A 15,734-nucleotide genomic window follows, 5' to 3' on the forward strand; every position below is an offset into this window, starting at 1 on the left:
GCATGATACAAAAGTAAAAAGTATCCTGCATCACGATTCACATTTTAAATCATCCACACATGTACGCACTACGCACAATTATACTTAGTAAGAGTCAAGAGACCTAAGTTTCCAATTATAGGAAAGAAATGTATCTCATCAAGCTAAAAATGATGATGTATTGAGAAATAGCAGATAGTAATGCGTTCTGAATTCTGACTATCTTAGTCGTTGGCAAAGAAATTATATTATAATCACTGACTAGACTTCTAGAAGGTACTAAATATTGATCATTATAAATATTAAATAGTACTAACATGTATTAGGTACAAATGTAATTTTTTGTAAATATTAGTAAAATACAAAAAGCATAAATAATAAATAATTTTTAACAGTAATCTCGTAATTATTAAGTTAAAAATAGATATCGACAAGATAATACCAATTCAAATACTGTATATTAATATTAGTATATAATTAATAATTATTATTTATAGGTAAGGAGTATAATAATGTTTAAATAAGTACTAGATTAAAATTAAATCGATATTAAAATTTTTTTAATTAAACATTAATGCTATACCACAGTCCACTTGAAATAAATCGTGAAATGGAGTCCAGTCAAATTTAATTTTTTGCGAGCGAGTATTACATATATTATTAGCTATTTAATAACAACCAACAGGTCATAAAATAAGTTATAATTTGGATATTTCAACCAACACAATTATGTACGATACCTTCACTTAAATTTTTTTTAAGAAACCGAAAAATCAAAAAATTTTTACATTATGACATCATTAGAGAAATTAAAATATTTTTTACTTTTTATTTGAAAAACAAGCTGAGACACATTGGTCAATTACATTTATAATTTACAAATAATGACTATAAGAAAAACCTTTGCATCAGTCTTAGTTTTGTATTAGTAAGTAAATTATATAATTTCATATTTTTTTCAATAATATCAATAAACAATTTCTATCGCATCTCCCATAGAAACAATAACTAAAATAATTAAAAACATAATGACCCAATAATAATCATGTCATAACAATTATTTATTACTATTTATTATTTTCAAGACAATTTACAATAGTTTTATGTAGAATTAACAACAATAATAATAATATGGTAATAGTAGTCTAAGTATCTACAGCCATTATTGTTTATGTTTAACTATACTTAATAATTTAAAAAAGTAACTAAACTAGCTTAGTTGAATAAAAGTAACCTTTCATTATTTTTTTAAAGGAACAATTTATGAAATACAAACAAAGGTAACATAGTATGCCATTTATAACTGAATATAAGATTAGGGGAATTAGCAATATAGCATAAATATAAATTTTTCATGTGCTTTCTCGTATTGGAAGCTATTAGTATGAATAAATCTTTACAAATTATACGTAATATAATTTAAGGAGACTTTTAATTAGTAATAATACTTACTTTCATTTATCTTTTTAAAATTAAAACCAGACAATTTAATCAATAGTAACACTTAATCATAAAGGTAACTATCATACAAATGAACAATATTAGTAAAACATTTTGGATGTATAAATTAAAGTTATATTATTATTATATAAAACAATTTAAGAAAAATATTATTAAAACAAAAGCCATACTTATCTTGAATTTTAAAGAATATAAGAAACCATACACAAATTTATTTAAGGTGATCCAACAGTAAAAGAAAGAAAATTAAAAAATATACATGTCTCTTTTAAATAATTAATTAACCTTTGAATGAGAATATAAAATTTGTTTTACTAATCTGTATTTTGTAGTATTTAAGTCAAATGTGCAATAGATTTTGAGAACCAGTATTAGTTAACATATTAATAATTACTGTTTGATAATTTAATTTTTGTTTTAGATGGGCATTTCAAAATTAACACCCAAGTGTTGTTCACGAGCTAGGTTCACAATTTCAGATAATTTCACTGCCAAACGAGCAGCTTCGTCTAGATTGTCTACTGGCAAAATTTTCATACCAGAATTTGCAATACGAAGTTTTGCTTCATCAACGTTTGTACCCTATAAGTAAAAAAAAAAAAAGATAAATATCTTTTACATTTAACATTAACAGTAACACTAACTATAAATTATAAATTATAACTAAACGACACTAATATACCTGTAAACGACAAATTATTGGTACATTGAGATTCAACTCTTGAGCTGCCGCAATTATTCCTTCAGCAATGATGTCGCATCTCATTATTCCACCAAAAATATTTACCATAATAGCACATACCTATAATTGTTCAAAATTTAATAATAAATTTGGTTACTAATTTTTAAAGTAATATTATTAGAATAATATGTAAAATTTGACTAATAATTATTCTACGAGGTACGTCCAGAAAGTAAGTTCCATTGGGCAATAAAAACATGTAAATGTGTAAATTTTTATATTAATTTTATTAGAATATAAAATACAAGTACAACTTTATTTTTTAACATAGTTACCACCATTAATTAAGCATTTATCATATCGAGGTACTAGTTTTTTTATCCCTTCATCATAGAAAGATGATGCCTGTGATTGTAACCATGTACTAATAGCCTTTTTCACCTCATCGTCCTCGTTGAAGCTCTGGTCACCCATGATTTCATGTGTAAAAAAAAGATGAATACCACTGGGTACCAAATCTGGACTGTAGGGCGGATGATTAAATTGTTCCCATGCAAAATCTGCAAGAAGTTATTTCGTCACATTTGCTGTATGCGAGAGAGCATTGTCGTGGATGAAAACAATGCCACAGCTAAGCATGCCTTGTCGTTTATTTTGTATTGCACTACGTAGTTTTTTAAGCGTCTAGCAATAAAAATTTGCGTTGATTGTTTGACCACTCAGGTAAGTCCACTAACGAAACTCCTTGTCTGTCCCAAAACACCGTGCACATGATTTTTCGAGTAGTCAGTGTCTATTTGCTTTTTTTCATTGATGGCAATGTGGTATGTCTCCACTCCATACTTTGTTGTTTTTGATTCAGGGGTGACATGAGAAACCCAAGTCTCATCCCCTGTGACAATGCGGCTTAAAAAGTTATCGCCGTCTTCTTCGCATATTGACAAAAACTGAAGTGCACTACCCTGACGTTTCACTTTGTGTTCATCAGTAAGAATTTTTGGCACCCAACGTGCGCAAAATTTTCGAAAATTCAATTTCATGAAAAAGAGAACGGGAAATTTGAGGAAAATGTATTGATAATGACGTCATGGTGAACCTTCTGTTTTCATGAATTTTTTTTTCGACCTCTTACACCAAAACATCATTAACTAAAGATGGTCACCCAGTTCGTTCTTCATCGTGAACATTTGTACGGCCTTCATTGAAAAGTCACACCCATCTCCTAACCTAACCATTGAATCACTCATAGCGTTTTCTCCATAAACTTTACAAATTTGACGATGAATATCAACTGGTTTGATATTCTTTGCATTTAAAAAACGAATCACAGATCATAACTCACACATGGCGGAATTTTCTATTCGTTTATCCATTTTAAAATACTTGCTACGTGACGAACGTACACCAATTAGTCACAGAATGGTTTTAAAATGTTCCAAATAAGTAAATGAAATAATCGGATATGACCGTAATTAAGATAACATCGCAAACCCGATAAAAATAGAAAACGGAACTTACTTTCTGGATGTACTATGTATATTTAATTTTATTAAAAAAGACTTTAGTCATAATTATTATTTAAACAAAATTCATACTTTAGGGTCTGATGTTATGATTTTAAAAGCTTCTTTGACTTGAGAAGCAGTAGCACCACCTCCAACATCCAAGAAATTAGCTGGGTGTCCACCGTGCAAGTTTATTATATCCATAGTAGCCATTGCCAAACCAGCACCATTTACCAAACAACCAATAGTACCTGATAAAATTAAAGAAAAAAATTGAACAAAAAATGTTTAAGTATAATTTTATAGATTTTAATTAATTTACCATCAAGTGCAATATAGTTTAGATTATATTTAGAAGCTTCAACTTCTTTTTCGTCTTCTTGAGTCCAATCACGCAAATCAAACAATTCTTTTTGTCTAAACTCAGCATTATCATCAAACCTGAATTTAGCGTCCAAACAAAAATCTTTAAAAAAAAATAATTTAACATAGTTTATTATATCTAAAAAAAAAAAAAAACAGCAGCTTAATTAATTTGATATAAAAATATACTCACATCCTCCAGTAGAAATACTTTCAGCATAAGGATTAACTTCAATTAATAGAGCATCTTTGGTAAGAAATAAGTCATATAACTTCAAAATAACATCTGCGGTTTCATCTTTTTTTTTGGTCAATCCAACTTTGGTGATTACATCTAAGGCCAGTTCTCTAGATATACCTAATAAAAATAAACATATTGTTTATTAAAGAAACTTAATAATAATTTTTTTAAAGATTCAAACAGAGCTAAAATAACATTTAATATTAACATACAACAAAAGTAAATAAGTATAGGTTTATATGTATAATGTTAATATTATTAAACATTAAAATAAAATTATAATACAATAATTAAATTAAGATACTTGTTCATTTTACTTAGAATTAAGATATCTTCATTAATACTATAAATTTACTTAAAAATTTTAACCCTAATTATAAATAAATTTTATTTTTTAATTCAACTGATATTCAATTTAATTCTTTTATAAATAATAAATACAGATTTTATTTTAAATAAAATAATCTATTCTACTTTAAACTGAAATCAAAAGATTACAAAAACATTGATTCATGAACAAAATTATCTTCATTCTACTTAATTAATTGACCTTCAAGGTTAAATTTAAATACTTCTTTTATTATTATTATAAAATTAATAGTTTGTGCTACACACATACAAGAAAAATATGAAAACAGATATAATAAAATTTTTATTTATAGAATACAAGAAGTGAGGCCATCCAGTGATGGAACCCAACATATATATTTAAATACTTAAAACGTCTCAATTATCATTTTAAAATAAATAATTATCAGAAAATTAATGTTTTTGTTAAATTATGTGTATAATATTGTTGTTTTATTAAAATGCTTATCTTATTAATATTTTTTATAATAATACAGAGATAATATTTAATGACTCATTTAAAAATGACTAACAAATACAATAACAAATTAATTTTAATAAAAGCAAATAATAAAGCATGATATTGACTGATGGATTTAATAACAAATGATTACCTTTTGTAATATCAATAGGCATATATAAAATAGCTTCAGGATTGTCTTCAGCAACTTTTTCTATATTTACACCACCCTGAGAAGACGCTATTAAAACTGGACCCTATAAACAATATGATCATTTCATGAATATCTTAAACATAGTTAATATTTCTTATTGACTTAATTATTTTAATTGATTTATTCACTTACACCAAAAGCTCTTTCCATCATAACAGCAAAATAAAATTCTTTTCTTGCATATACGCGTTCAGCTACCATAACAGCATTACAAATACGGCCTTTCTCTCCAGTTTGTTTTGTGATCAAAAAATCTCCTAACATCTGATCTGATACATATTCAGCTTCTTCTGCCCTAAATTAACAAATATTATATTTTACACACATACATAAATAATATTATTGTAAGATATAATTTTAACTAACGTGTCAACCATTTTAACACCGCCTTTAAATCCTTTTTTGAAATGACCTAATCCACGACCACCAGCCAACACCTGAGCCTTGACTGCAATATCTGTGAGTCCTAGCCCTCGCACTAGTTCAGCTGCTTCCTTTCCAGTTTTGGCTACCCCAAATTTAGGGACAGGTATGCCAGCACCTTTCAACAGTGAATAACTAACATGTTCATGTACATTGAGATTTCGACGCTGCTGACTATTACTCCATAGAGAACATGCTGGTAATGATGCGGCAAAAAGCTGTTGAAACATGTTAATGGTCAAATAAATATGGATATCGCTGATATTACATTAGAGCAAGTTGCAAATCAATAACAATCAGGCTAGTCCAGAGCAGTTCGAAGTTCGTATTTTAACATTTAGGTCAAACTTAAAGGATTGAACGCCCATTGAACATTTTTCCTTAGAACTAACATTATAATTCAAAGTATTATTGATGCACTTACTTTAGGGCTCTTTTTGCCCAACGTTTCCAACATGTACGAACTTTTGGTAACTAAATTGGTCATGTTGACTTTTTGTTCGAGAATAAAAACAGAGTAACAGACTTAAACAGTTAAACTTAAATCAATGACAGATTTCCTTGCCCTTCACTCTATGGTAGGTGAATAAATTTTTTTCTCATCGATTGGCCTCAAACACCAGTCCTGATAAGAACTAGACAGTGAGATCAGTGAGTGCTCGTAATCCAACAAAAACAAAAACAAATATCGACAACCACTGTACTAGAAATAAAAGCGGGAATTTTCAAAAATCGAATCATTTTATTGTGACCATACATCGTATTAATTTGAACTTATAGTCTGTACTATTTTCAATTTTGTACCTAATATTTATTTATAAATCATAAAAAAATGAAACAAATACACATCGAGCCCATCAAAATATATGTAAAATTTTATAAATCATGGAACATTGTTCATCTTACTATAATATAAAATGTTTTTCAATCTGAACAAAAATTTATTATATTTAAATGTAATAATGCACATTATTATTGTTTATTTGTTGACATTGATAATCTCGAGTAAATTAAATTCTATTTTTAATATAATATCATTTGTAATTCTGTCGGATTTATGAATTCCGAATTACCAATTATTGCTGTTAAATAATTTATAAAATTTAAGGTAACATTCAACTCAAGATGCATCGATTACCCAATTCTGGATCAATACCCCAACCGCTAAGATAAATGATCTTTTAAAACAAATTGTTTCTAATCGCTCAAAGCTATTTGTAAACTTTGTGTATTTGATTGCAGAGTACAATAAATTATTTAAATATCTAATAAATACAGCCAGAAATGAGCTGATAAAAAATGGCATAAGATGCTACATAATTTAAAGGGCAAATAATAAAAAAATTGGGACAAATTTAAAGTGAATTGAAAATAATTGTAAATAGATACCAAATTGTAACAAAACTCTAAAAAAAAATTGTACAACATTTGTTTACATAAAAATTTAAAAAGTTAACGGCTGAGTTGTATACGACTATTTCCACCAAAAAAAAAAAAACAGTGTTAAAATTTAAAAAAAGAATAAACTATTACCACAAAATAATAAAACTAATTTATGCCTTAAATGAAACCGTGAAACAAAGATGTACATCACAAATAAAAAGATTGACAACGAATGAAATTCAGGAAATCAGTAATTTACAATGTATCACAAAAAGATGTCAGACATATAAATCAATACGATCAACAAATAGATTTTTTACATAATATACCAGGCGCGGATCCAAGCGGAGGGCCAAGGGGCCATAATTCGGGTTCTTGTATTGTGCGATTGTAGGTACTTGTATTTATAACGTCATACACTCATACACTGTCTCGCGTTCCGAGTCATACACACACACATATAAGTGGCTAAAAACTTAGGCTGAAATTTTATTTAAGTTGGCGAGTTCCACCACCCCCCCCCTGTAAATTTGTTCTAGATCCGCACCTGTAATATACAGATCTTAATGCACAATGCAATTCAAAATACTGTTTGGGTCAAATATTAGAACTCATTTATTATAGTAACAAAATTGAATATTTAATCATTATAACTGTTTTCAATTTATCAGTCCGACTAGTCACTTAGGACTTAGGTACTAAATAAATACCAAATATTATGTTAATAATAAATTGATAAAATAAATGTACATAAAAAGTTACTCAAATTGATTAACCTATTTCCTAACTGACTATTTTCAATCTATTCTTTGTGATTGTTATAGTTATTTTATAAATAATATAGATTTACAAATAACTTTATTAAAGCATTGTAACTTTCACCTTAAAAAAACAAATTCATTTTAAGTAGAGTACCTAGGTAATTAAAGCTGCACATTTATACCGATAGATACAAATATATTTTAAAGCAATGGATGTTATAGCATCCCAACATATCAACCAGAGTCTGCGCATGGCTATAATTTATTAAGGTACCTAGTAAAATAAACCCTTGCTTTTGGAAAAAAAAACCCCAAAAATTAAACCAAAATTATAACATTATAATAAAATATATAATTTTAGTTTAATCACGAAAAATAATATATATATATATATATTATATATAAAATAATAAAAATAATAAATTATTTATAAATTTATAACCAATACATAATTATCGAAATTTAGACGAATGTTTTATAAATTAGGTATGTAGGTAATAGGTATAGTATTTAAAGTTGAGGTTTAGGATAACCCTGAAATAAAAATATATGGCTCAGGGCTTTGCTTGACATAGCTCAAGTGTTTGACACCGTCTTGCACGATAATTATTTTCCCGGCACCATATTATCAACTTCTAAAACCCTATAGGTACCTAAATAGTTCTATTTTAAGTTAATTCAAAGTCCAATTAAAAACTTCTTTACCCAGCATACATAACCTTTCAATCGACGTCCCTCGAGAAAACGACATCATAGTCTTTCTCTATACATGTTCACACTTGACATTCCTACAACTGAAAACTTCGTGATTGGAATCTATGCTGACGATACCACAGTCCTTTCATCAAGTCAAAACCCCTTTGAACTTTGAAGCGAATAACCTACTTCAAAACCATCTGCTCACTTTATCCCATTGGTCCAAACTTTGGAAATTCAAGATTAACGACTCCAAATCATCTTAGGTCCCTTTCTCCCTCCACCTCAGCGATTGTCCTTACATAAAATTCGGGAACGTAACAAAAAAATTAAGTCAAATAGGTATTTAAGTTTACTGTTCGACAGAAGGCTCATCTAGGATCCCCATCAAAAATAAACAAAAACAATTAGACAGCCGCCTACACATCTTAAGGCCTCTTCAGAAATCGCATATGTACATCTCTATAAGTTCTTACCACCTACTCATAGGCGAAACTAGACATTTTTATTAGGTCAGGCCAAATAAAATATATATAAAAAATATGTGCCCAAATAATTATTAAAATATATAATATACATTATAAAAATTTTCAGCCAGTATTAGGTCAGGCCATGGCCTGACCTGTAGTTTCGCCTATGCACCTACTACTTTAAAAATCTCTACTAATACTTATCTGGTCATACGAAATCGCCTTCTGGGGTACCGCTAAATCATCAAATATCTACTTACCGAGAGAGCCATTCAAATATTCCAAGGCTCCAAACCATCTTCCTCCGCATGACTTTTAAAGCCTCTTGGTAGGTACGACACAAATATTATCGCACTACATTATGACTTTTAAAATTTTAAATACCCACTATACGGTAAATAAGTACCACATATTACATATGCCTACACTCCAAAATGAAACATCATTCAAACACCCAAATCGCTCAACTTAACTTTAATACCTACTCTTCCGTACAATCAAGTCAGGTGCCTACAATGCCATTGATCCAGAGACCTTCTAAATGTTTCAATACTATTAACGTGTAATTTTCTAATGTGAAATTTCTACATTCTACTCAATATTTATTTTCAATATCACATTTCGTTTTACGCTCATTTGGTTATTGCATCTTGTGTAGTTGTATAAATTGTAAATTTTCAATAAAATTAACAAATTTATTTTTTCTTAAGTTGTAGGTATCCTTCAAATTGCTGATCTATTACTCCGCTTATATAAACTTTAAATATTTATAACTCGTCCAAATTTAATTTTTAAGTTATACTACCTATTCCAAAAAATATTCTACTTTAAAATACAAAATCAAAAATATATGTTGTCATTCAAAAAAAGTAAAAACTTACAAAATTATAACAAAAAAAATATAATTCTTACTTAAAAAAACATTATTTTATTTCGATTGGAAATTATATAAGAAAAATATTTTAACATCATAGATTTAGAAATAAAAAATAGTTCAACCATAAAAGAATTACTCTCTGTAAACATAAGTACATACAAATATATAATATTATTATGTATCTAAGTAAATGTACAAAGAACAATTTTTAACGGAAACTAAATCCATGAATAATATTTTTTAATTACAACAAATTTATGTTTAAAGATAATACCCAATGTCGTTAAAATTTAAACTAAAAATATTAAAAAAATAAGGATTTTTATATTTTTGAGCTTAAGTTGGAACTATTAATGAGTAGATATCCCTGCATTATAATTATAGTCTTTTTTAGAAAGAATATATTTTTGTTTAATCTAAAATGTGTATCGGTGTATCTAATACACGAAAAAAATATTTTGATCTTCAATTTTAAGGGTAGCTTATGCAAATTATTTCTAGCCAGTATAATTAAGTAGAAAATTCGTACTTTTTAATTTTTTGACAAAATACTGGCTCTTGCCTCTTGGCTAAATGAACAACGTTAGTTGATAATATTTATGAAACTTATCAAGATTGTGAAATATTGTAAAACAAACTTGGTACCACTGTACATTAAATCGAGTGGACTACCAACTACTAAATGGTAACTAGTGATAACCTGATAAAAAGAGACTATATCAGTTTTCAAAATGCTAATACCATTCGGCGTTCATGGTTTCGAAAAAAAATTAACGTTTAAAATTCATTATACAATTCTATTAATTAAAAAAATGCTTGTAATATATTAAAATAGTAAATTAATCTGGAGAGTGGCACTATTATCTTCAATGTAAATTTCTCGCATTTGATTATAATTACGTTGTCAATTTTATACTAATACAGAAATACCAATTAGTAACTAGTTTAAAATTAGCTAAGTATTAGGTTACAGTCGTACTACATTAAATTTTGAATTTTACATTTATTGGATATTGTAACTTTTTCAGTACAAATAAAACAAATAGTCATATAATATATAAAAACTGTTGTATGACTCGGTGAATGATTTATATTTCACTTTTTAAAACTATATAAATACATTTATAAATGTACTTCCATTTATCTTGTAATTGATTGCAAGTTCTAAATGTCAATTAACATAATTACTTAAAACACTTTCAACAACAAAAACTATCATGTGTCCATTAAAATTTATATATATATAAAAAAAATGAATGACAAAAACACCTAAGTTACCAACAATACCTGAACTAAAACAACTGAATGTTTTTTGAAATTAAATTACTTTAAAATTAGAAATAACAATTATCTTTTTTTAATCTTTGTATATTACGTTTTATAGAAAACATGTAACATGGTACCTAAAGCCAAAACTGATAACAGCAAAAAATAATTTTATTTTTATTTAGACAAAATCACCAACAGATTCTTAAAAAAAAAATGTCAGATAAAAAAAAGGAATAAATAAATGAATTCTACAATAAGTATTTATTCTATTTATATATCTGTGAAATATACAAAATAGGAAAAACCAAAAAAAAAAAAAAACAGTATTCCAACCTAGGCGTTTAATACGTCTACAATATGAGGCAGTTTCATAAACACCTAAGTGCTGTCTTAAAGTTAGTATCTATTTCATTATAGGTAAATTCCCTATCAAAGTGTATTTCACAGACAACAGTCTTTCGCAATTCTTTCGGTCGTGCCAATTTTGAACAGAATTAAAAAAAATTCTTTGTTGTTTTATGTAATGGGATGTTTTTTATTTTTTGCTTAATGAATGACGAAAGACATCGTGAGACGACTTAGAAAGCGAACAACAATAAGAAAGCCATCATGAGACAGAAGAGACCCATGGCTTCAGACAAAGCAAATCCCAAAATGGCATAAGAGAAAAGTTGTTGTTTGAGTGATGGGTTACGTGCGTAACCAATGATCAGGGAACCAAATACTGTTCCAATTCCAGCTCCTGAAAATATAAAAATAAACAACACTTTAAAATTAATAATAAATATAATATTAAAATTAAACATGTACATTCTTGTCTACCAAATAAAAGTACACAATTTACACATTCCTTTGCGACACCCTGGCATAATAAAACTAATTTTAATGGCTAGATATTAAGCAGAATGTGCAAAAGTATAGCACACTATAGTTTTTTTTTTTTTTTTTGATTAAAAAAATATAATTTCAATTTTTAAAAAAAGTGCACGAACAAACCTTTATTAATATCCAAATTAATGTTTTGTTAAAATAAATAATTTAACTTTGAAAAAATGTAAGCTTTAACTATAGTATATCTTAACATCAAAATTGAATAATCATTAATTATCTATGAGAAACAAATTTAATATAAATCAATATGGAGACAATTTTGATCTCTTGGGTAAAAAAAATGAATAAAATGTAACTTAGTGGTTAGTACTTAACCTAGGCTTTTATACATAGAACTAACTTGAATTAATGACAGACATGTAGCAGCAGTCAATGTATTAAATATAACAATGAAGTATGAAGAAAAAAATTTATTGTAGTATAACAAAACTGAATAACTACTGGACAATATACTCTACTATAAAAATTTAAAATAAAAAAAAGATTATGATTATTGAAAAACTGATATTTTAGTGATATTGTATAACTTACATTTTCAACAGCATGCTTCAATCCCTTGTGTACCAATAAAACAATCACAAATCCAAAACTCAAATATCATGCAAAAGCTTAAAAATGAAATAGCAAAAGCTTAAGTTACTCAATTTAGTAATAGGATTGTTAAGTGTTAAAAATAAAAAGTAACTAAACTTGCGTGTTTATCCTAATAATACATAAATTACTCTTAAAAAAATTATATACAATTAAAATTAAGAAATAAGATGAAAACTATTTTATTATAATGACAAAAAATAGCATATGAAATATAAAAAATCAAAATATTAACTGTAAAAATTTGATGACTTATTAATGGCATTCACAATGGAAATATTAAAATTAAATTGTAGTGTGTATACTTGTTTTATCTACACATATAAAATAAAATTGGTGTCATCTTACAATTATTTAATAGTTAATCTTTAATTAATTATAACATACATTTTCAATAAAAAATCTATGGTTAATTAATGAGTGAATAACTCTTTTGAAAAAAAAATAAATAAATAAATATTTCCATTAAACACCAAATAACAATAAAAAAGTGACCATGATACACATGAGGCCCATTGCTTCAGCCAGGGCAAATCCTAAAATTGCATATGAAAAAAGCTGCTGTTTTAATGACGGGTTACGTGCATAAGCTAACATTAAGCAACCAAAAACCACTCCAATTCCAGTACCTGTGAGTATGAAAAAGCGAAAAATGTTAGGATAAAAATAAAAAATGGAAAAGATGGTTGCACTTAATTATGTAACTACACAATAGGATGAATAAAATGTAGGAATTAATATATAATTTAAATTCTTATTAAGCTATATAAATAATAAAATTATGATAAAACAAATCAAGGTTTGGAAAAAGCTCATACACACAAACAAGCGCAAACACCAATTTCAAGCAGTTTTTATACATATTTGCATATTGAAAAATAGGTTATATCATAACATGGATATACCTGATCCAGCAATTCCTACTGTGGCTGCACCAGCGCCAATGAATTTTGCAGCAGAGTCAATATCTCTTGACACAGCTGATGTTTGGAATCCTCTGACAGCATTTACCTGATTTATAAATTTAACATTTAACTTGTTATATAAAACAACAAAGCTCAAAATTTAATTTTAATAGTTAATCAAATGTTATTTTACCAAGCTTCCATTGGAAATAATGGCACTGGGAGTTTGTTGGTTTTGTGTGCTGGGTCCATTTGAGACAATGCTGCTAATTGGCCTGACAATAGATGCCCTGGAGTTTGAGAGGATCTAAAAATGAAAAATTTAATTTAACATTTAGGGTAATAAATTTATGAATTATCAATATTTAATATACTTATTGTAGATTATTATTACTTAATGTAATATTTATAATATTCAATTAATAGTAATCAAGAAATAAAATACATATAACAATTTTTTTTTAAACTGACAAATCAAAGTTAATATTTATCGGATATTTATCAATATCTATAATTATTATACCTTAAAAAACAATTATATGTGCTAGTCATTTTAATTTTCTATTTACATATGTGTCATAATAATCAACTTGACTTCTATTAGGATCTTTCTAAATTTTTCAACTTATAATTTAATCATCTCAACTAGCAGTCATTTACTATGGCATATAACTAATTACATTGGTAAAAGTACAATTTATCTTCATATTTATAATCTTACAATATATACCATTACATAAGAGAGTAAGAACCAAACATAAAAGTAGAAAAAACCATTAGTATGAAAAATATATAATATGTAGTTATTTAATTTATATTTTAATATGAAAAATTAAATGGACCTATGTCAATTCAAGTATATCCTATATTAAAATTCAACAGAAAATATTTCAGACTGTTATAAATTTTGTTAAGAAGACTATTGCCCTTGCAATCACCTTCACCCAATTACAGCTTTTTAACCTCAAACCAACCCCTTTAAGTTAAGATGAAATACGGGGTTTTTCTAACATACCATAGCAACTCATTTTCCTATTACTGTTACCCTTAAAACATACTTACAGCGGAGCGGACAGCAGGTGCAACGGCTTTGGCTAAAGAATACATTTTTGTATGTTGTAGATTTGTTGTGGGTAGTCGAGTTAGAACTGAAAAATAGAAACACACCAGTTAAAACACATAGTTAATGAAAATATCAATTAACCTCGTGCTACGGCAGATTTAACCTTTGGCAAGGGCAAATTTGGAGAAGGCAACTCAGGTAAAACGACCGAGGTGGTATGATGCAACGAAAAAACCTACGATCTGAGTATTAAGAGGTGAAAATAAAAATTCGTTATGAATGGATCAGAGATCGAAAAAATGATAAGTTCGGTTCGCGATGTCTCGAGGCGTGACCCGACAGAAAAAGATGGCGGACGGCACGGATGGATCGCCGACTTATTCACTAAAGATCGGCAACCATAAACGCGACAGCCACAACAAGCTAAATTCAATTGAGCCAGTAGAACGTTTTCAAAAGATGTAAATTAGCAAAGATGAATTTAATGTTTTACTTACCGAATGCGGAGCCGTACAGACCGGGATGGATGAAACTATGTGAGACGAGTGGCGGCGAGAAGGAATGACAGACAAACGAGAGGAATAAAAACGACGTCACAGATACTAGGCGAGTATACGACCAGGTCGTGCGGCATTGCAACGGCCCGGAATATAGATCTATGGTCAACCAATCCGAAACGAGGGCACCAGTGAGTACGGCAACGTCGCAATGCATTACACGAAGCCTGACGACCGATCGGACAGCTGACTACAGTGGTTACCAAAACTTACGAGTCCTAATGACAGGCCGGCCGGCGAGCTAATGAGCAATGGAACTCGTCCCGCCATTTTTCAAAACATAATTTTTCCGACTCTATAATGTTTATACTATTTTTATTTAATTTGGTTTTATGCATTAACGGCCAATTATGTGATAAAATATTCAAATAGCTTATAAACGTAGCCAAAATTTGATAATCAAGACATATTTATGAACTAAGATGTACAACTTGCATTTATCAGTTAAAATTTATACTTCTGAAAGGTATTTGTTTTTAAAGTTATGTTCTTATTGAAATAAAACTTTTATTATTATTATTATTTTTATTTTCATATAAATATTCGAATGGCATACATACATGTAAATTAATACAAATATTTTTTTCTGACTACC

At 27.8% G+C, this 15,734-nt stretch overlaps 2 protein-coding genes across 3 annotated transcripts; both read right to left on the reverse strand.

Moving 5' to 3' along the window:
- Positions 1-1,690: 1,690 nt before the first annotated feature.
- LOC112591813 (succinate--CoA ligase [ADP-forming] subunit beta, mitochondrial) lies at positions 1,691-6,273 on the reverse strand. Its single transcript, XM_025335751.1, has 9 exons — positions 6,101-6,273; positions 5,620-5,894; positions 5,386-5,548; positions 5,194-5,296; positions 4,184-4,348; positions 3,950-4,093; positions 3,718-3,878; positions 2,123-2,242; positions 1,691-2,022 (listed from the first exon to the last, which is right to left on the reverse strand). Exons 1-9 carry the CDS (start codon positions 6,161-6,163, stop codon positions 1,858-1,860), a joined length of 1,359 nt encoding a protein of 452 aa, XP_025191536.1. The 5' UTR covers positions 6,164-6,273; the 3' UTR covers positions 1,691-1,857.
- Positions 6,274-11,411: 5,138 nt separating this feature from the next.
- LOC112591797 (ATP synthase lipid-binding protein, mitochondrial) lies at positions 11,412-15,319 on the reverse strand. Of its 2 annotated transcripts, none has more exons than XM_025335723.1 (5): positions 15,080-15,319; positions 14,582-14,667; positions 13,713-13,826; positions 13,520-13,625; positions 11,412-11,874 (listed from the first exon to the last, which is right to left on the reverse strand). In XM_025335723.1, the coding sequence occupies exons 1-5, from the start codon at positions 15,294-15,296 to the stop codon at positions 11,711-11,713; spliced, it is 687 nt and encodes a 228-aa protein (XP_025191508.1). In that variant the 5' UTR covers positions 15,297-15,319; the 3' UTR covers positions 11,412-11,710. The 2 variants fall into 2 exon arrangements, with proteins under 2 accessions (XP_025191508.1, XP_025191509.1); XM_025335724.1 differs by lacking the exon at positions 15,080-15,319 and adding an exon at positions 14,746-14,844.
- Positions 15,320-15,734: the final 415 nt, after the last annotated feature.

Source organism: Melanaphis sacchari, unplaced genomic scaffold, assembly GCF_002803265.2.
Source record: "Melanaphis sacchari strain LSU unplaced genomic scaffold, SCAv2.0 Contig1439_pilon_pilon, whole genome shotgun sequence".
In the NCBI taxonomy this organism is placed as follows: Eukaryota; Metazoa; Arthropoda; class Insecta; order Hemiptera; family Aphididae; genus Melanaphis; species Melanaphis sacchari.

Coding starts and splice junctions, on each gene's coding strand:
- LOC112591797 (XM_025335723.1), bottom strand. CDS start 15,296: ATGCATTGCGACGTTGCCGTACTCACTGGTGCCCTCGTTTCGGATTGG. Junction 14,668..15,079: donor TCTGTACGGCTCCGCATTCG/GTAAGTAAAACA, acceptor TCTATTTTTCAG/TTCTAACTCGACTACCCACA. Junction 11,875..13,519: donor AGTAGGAATTGCTGGATCAG/GTATATCCATGT, acceptor TTATATTTTCAG/GAGCTGGAATTGGAACAGTA.
- LOC112591813 (XM_025335751.1), bottom strand. CDS start 6,163: ATGACCAATTTAGTTACCAAAAGTTCGTACATGTTGGAAACGTTGGGC. Junction 4,094..4,183: donor AAGTATTTCTACTGGAGGAT/GTGAGTATATTT, acceptor TTTTTTTTAAAG/ATTTTTGTTTGGACGCTAAA. Junction 3,879..3,949: donor AAACTATATTGCACTTGATG/GTAAATTAATTA, acceptor TAATTTTATCAG/GTACTATTGGTTGTTTGGTA.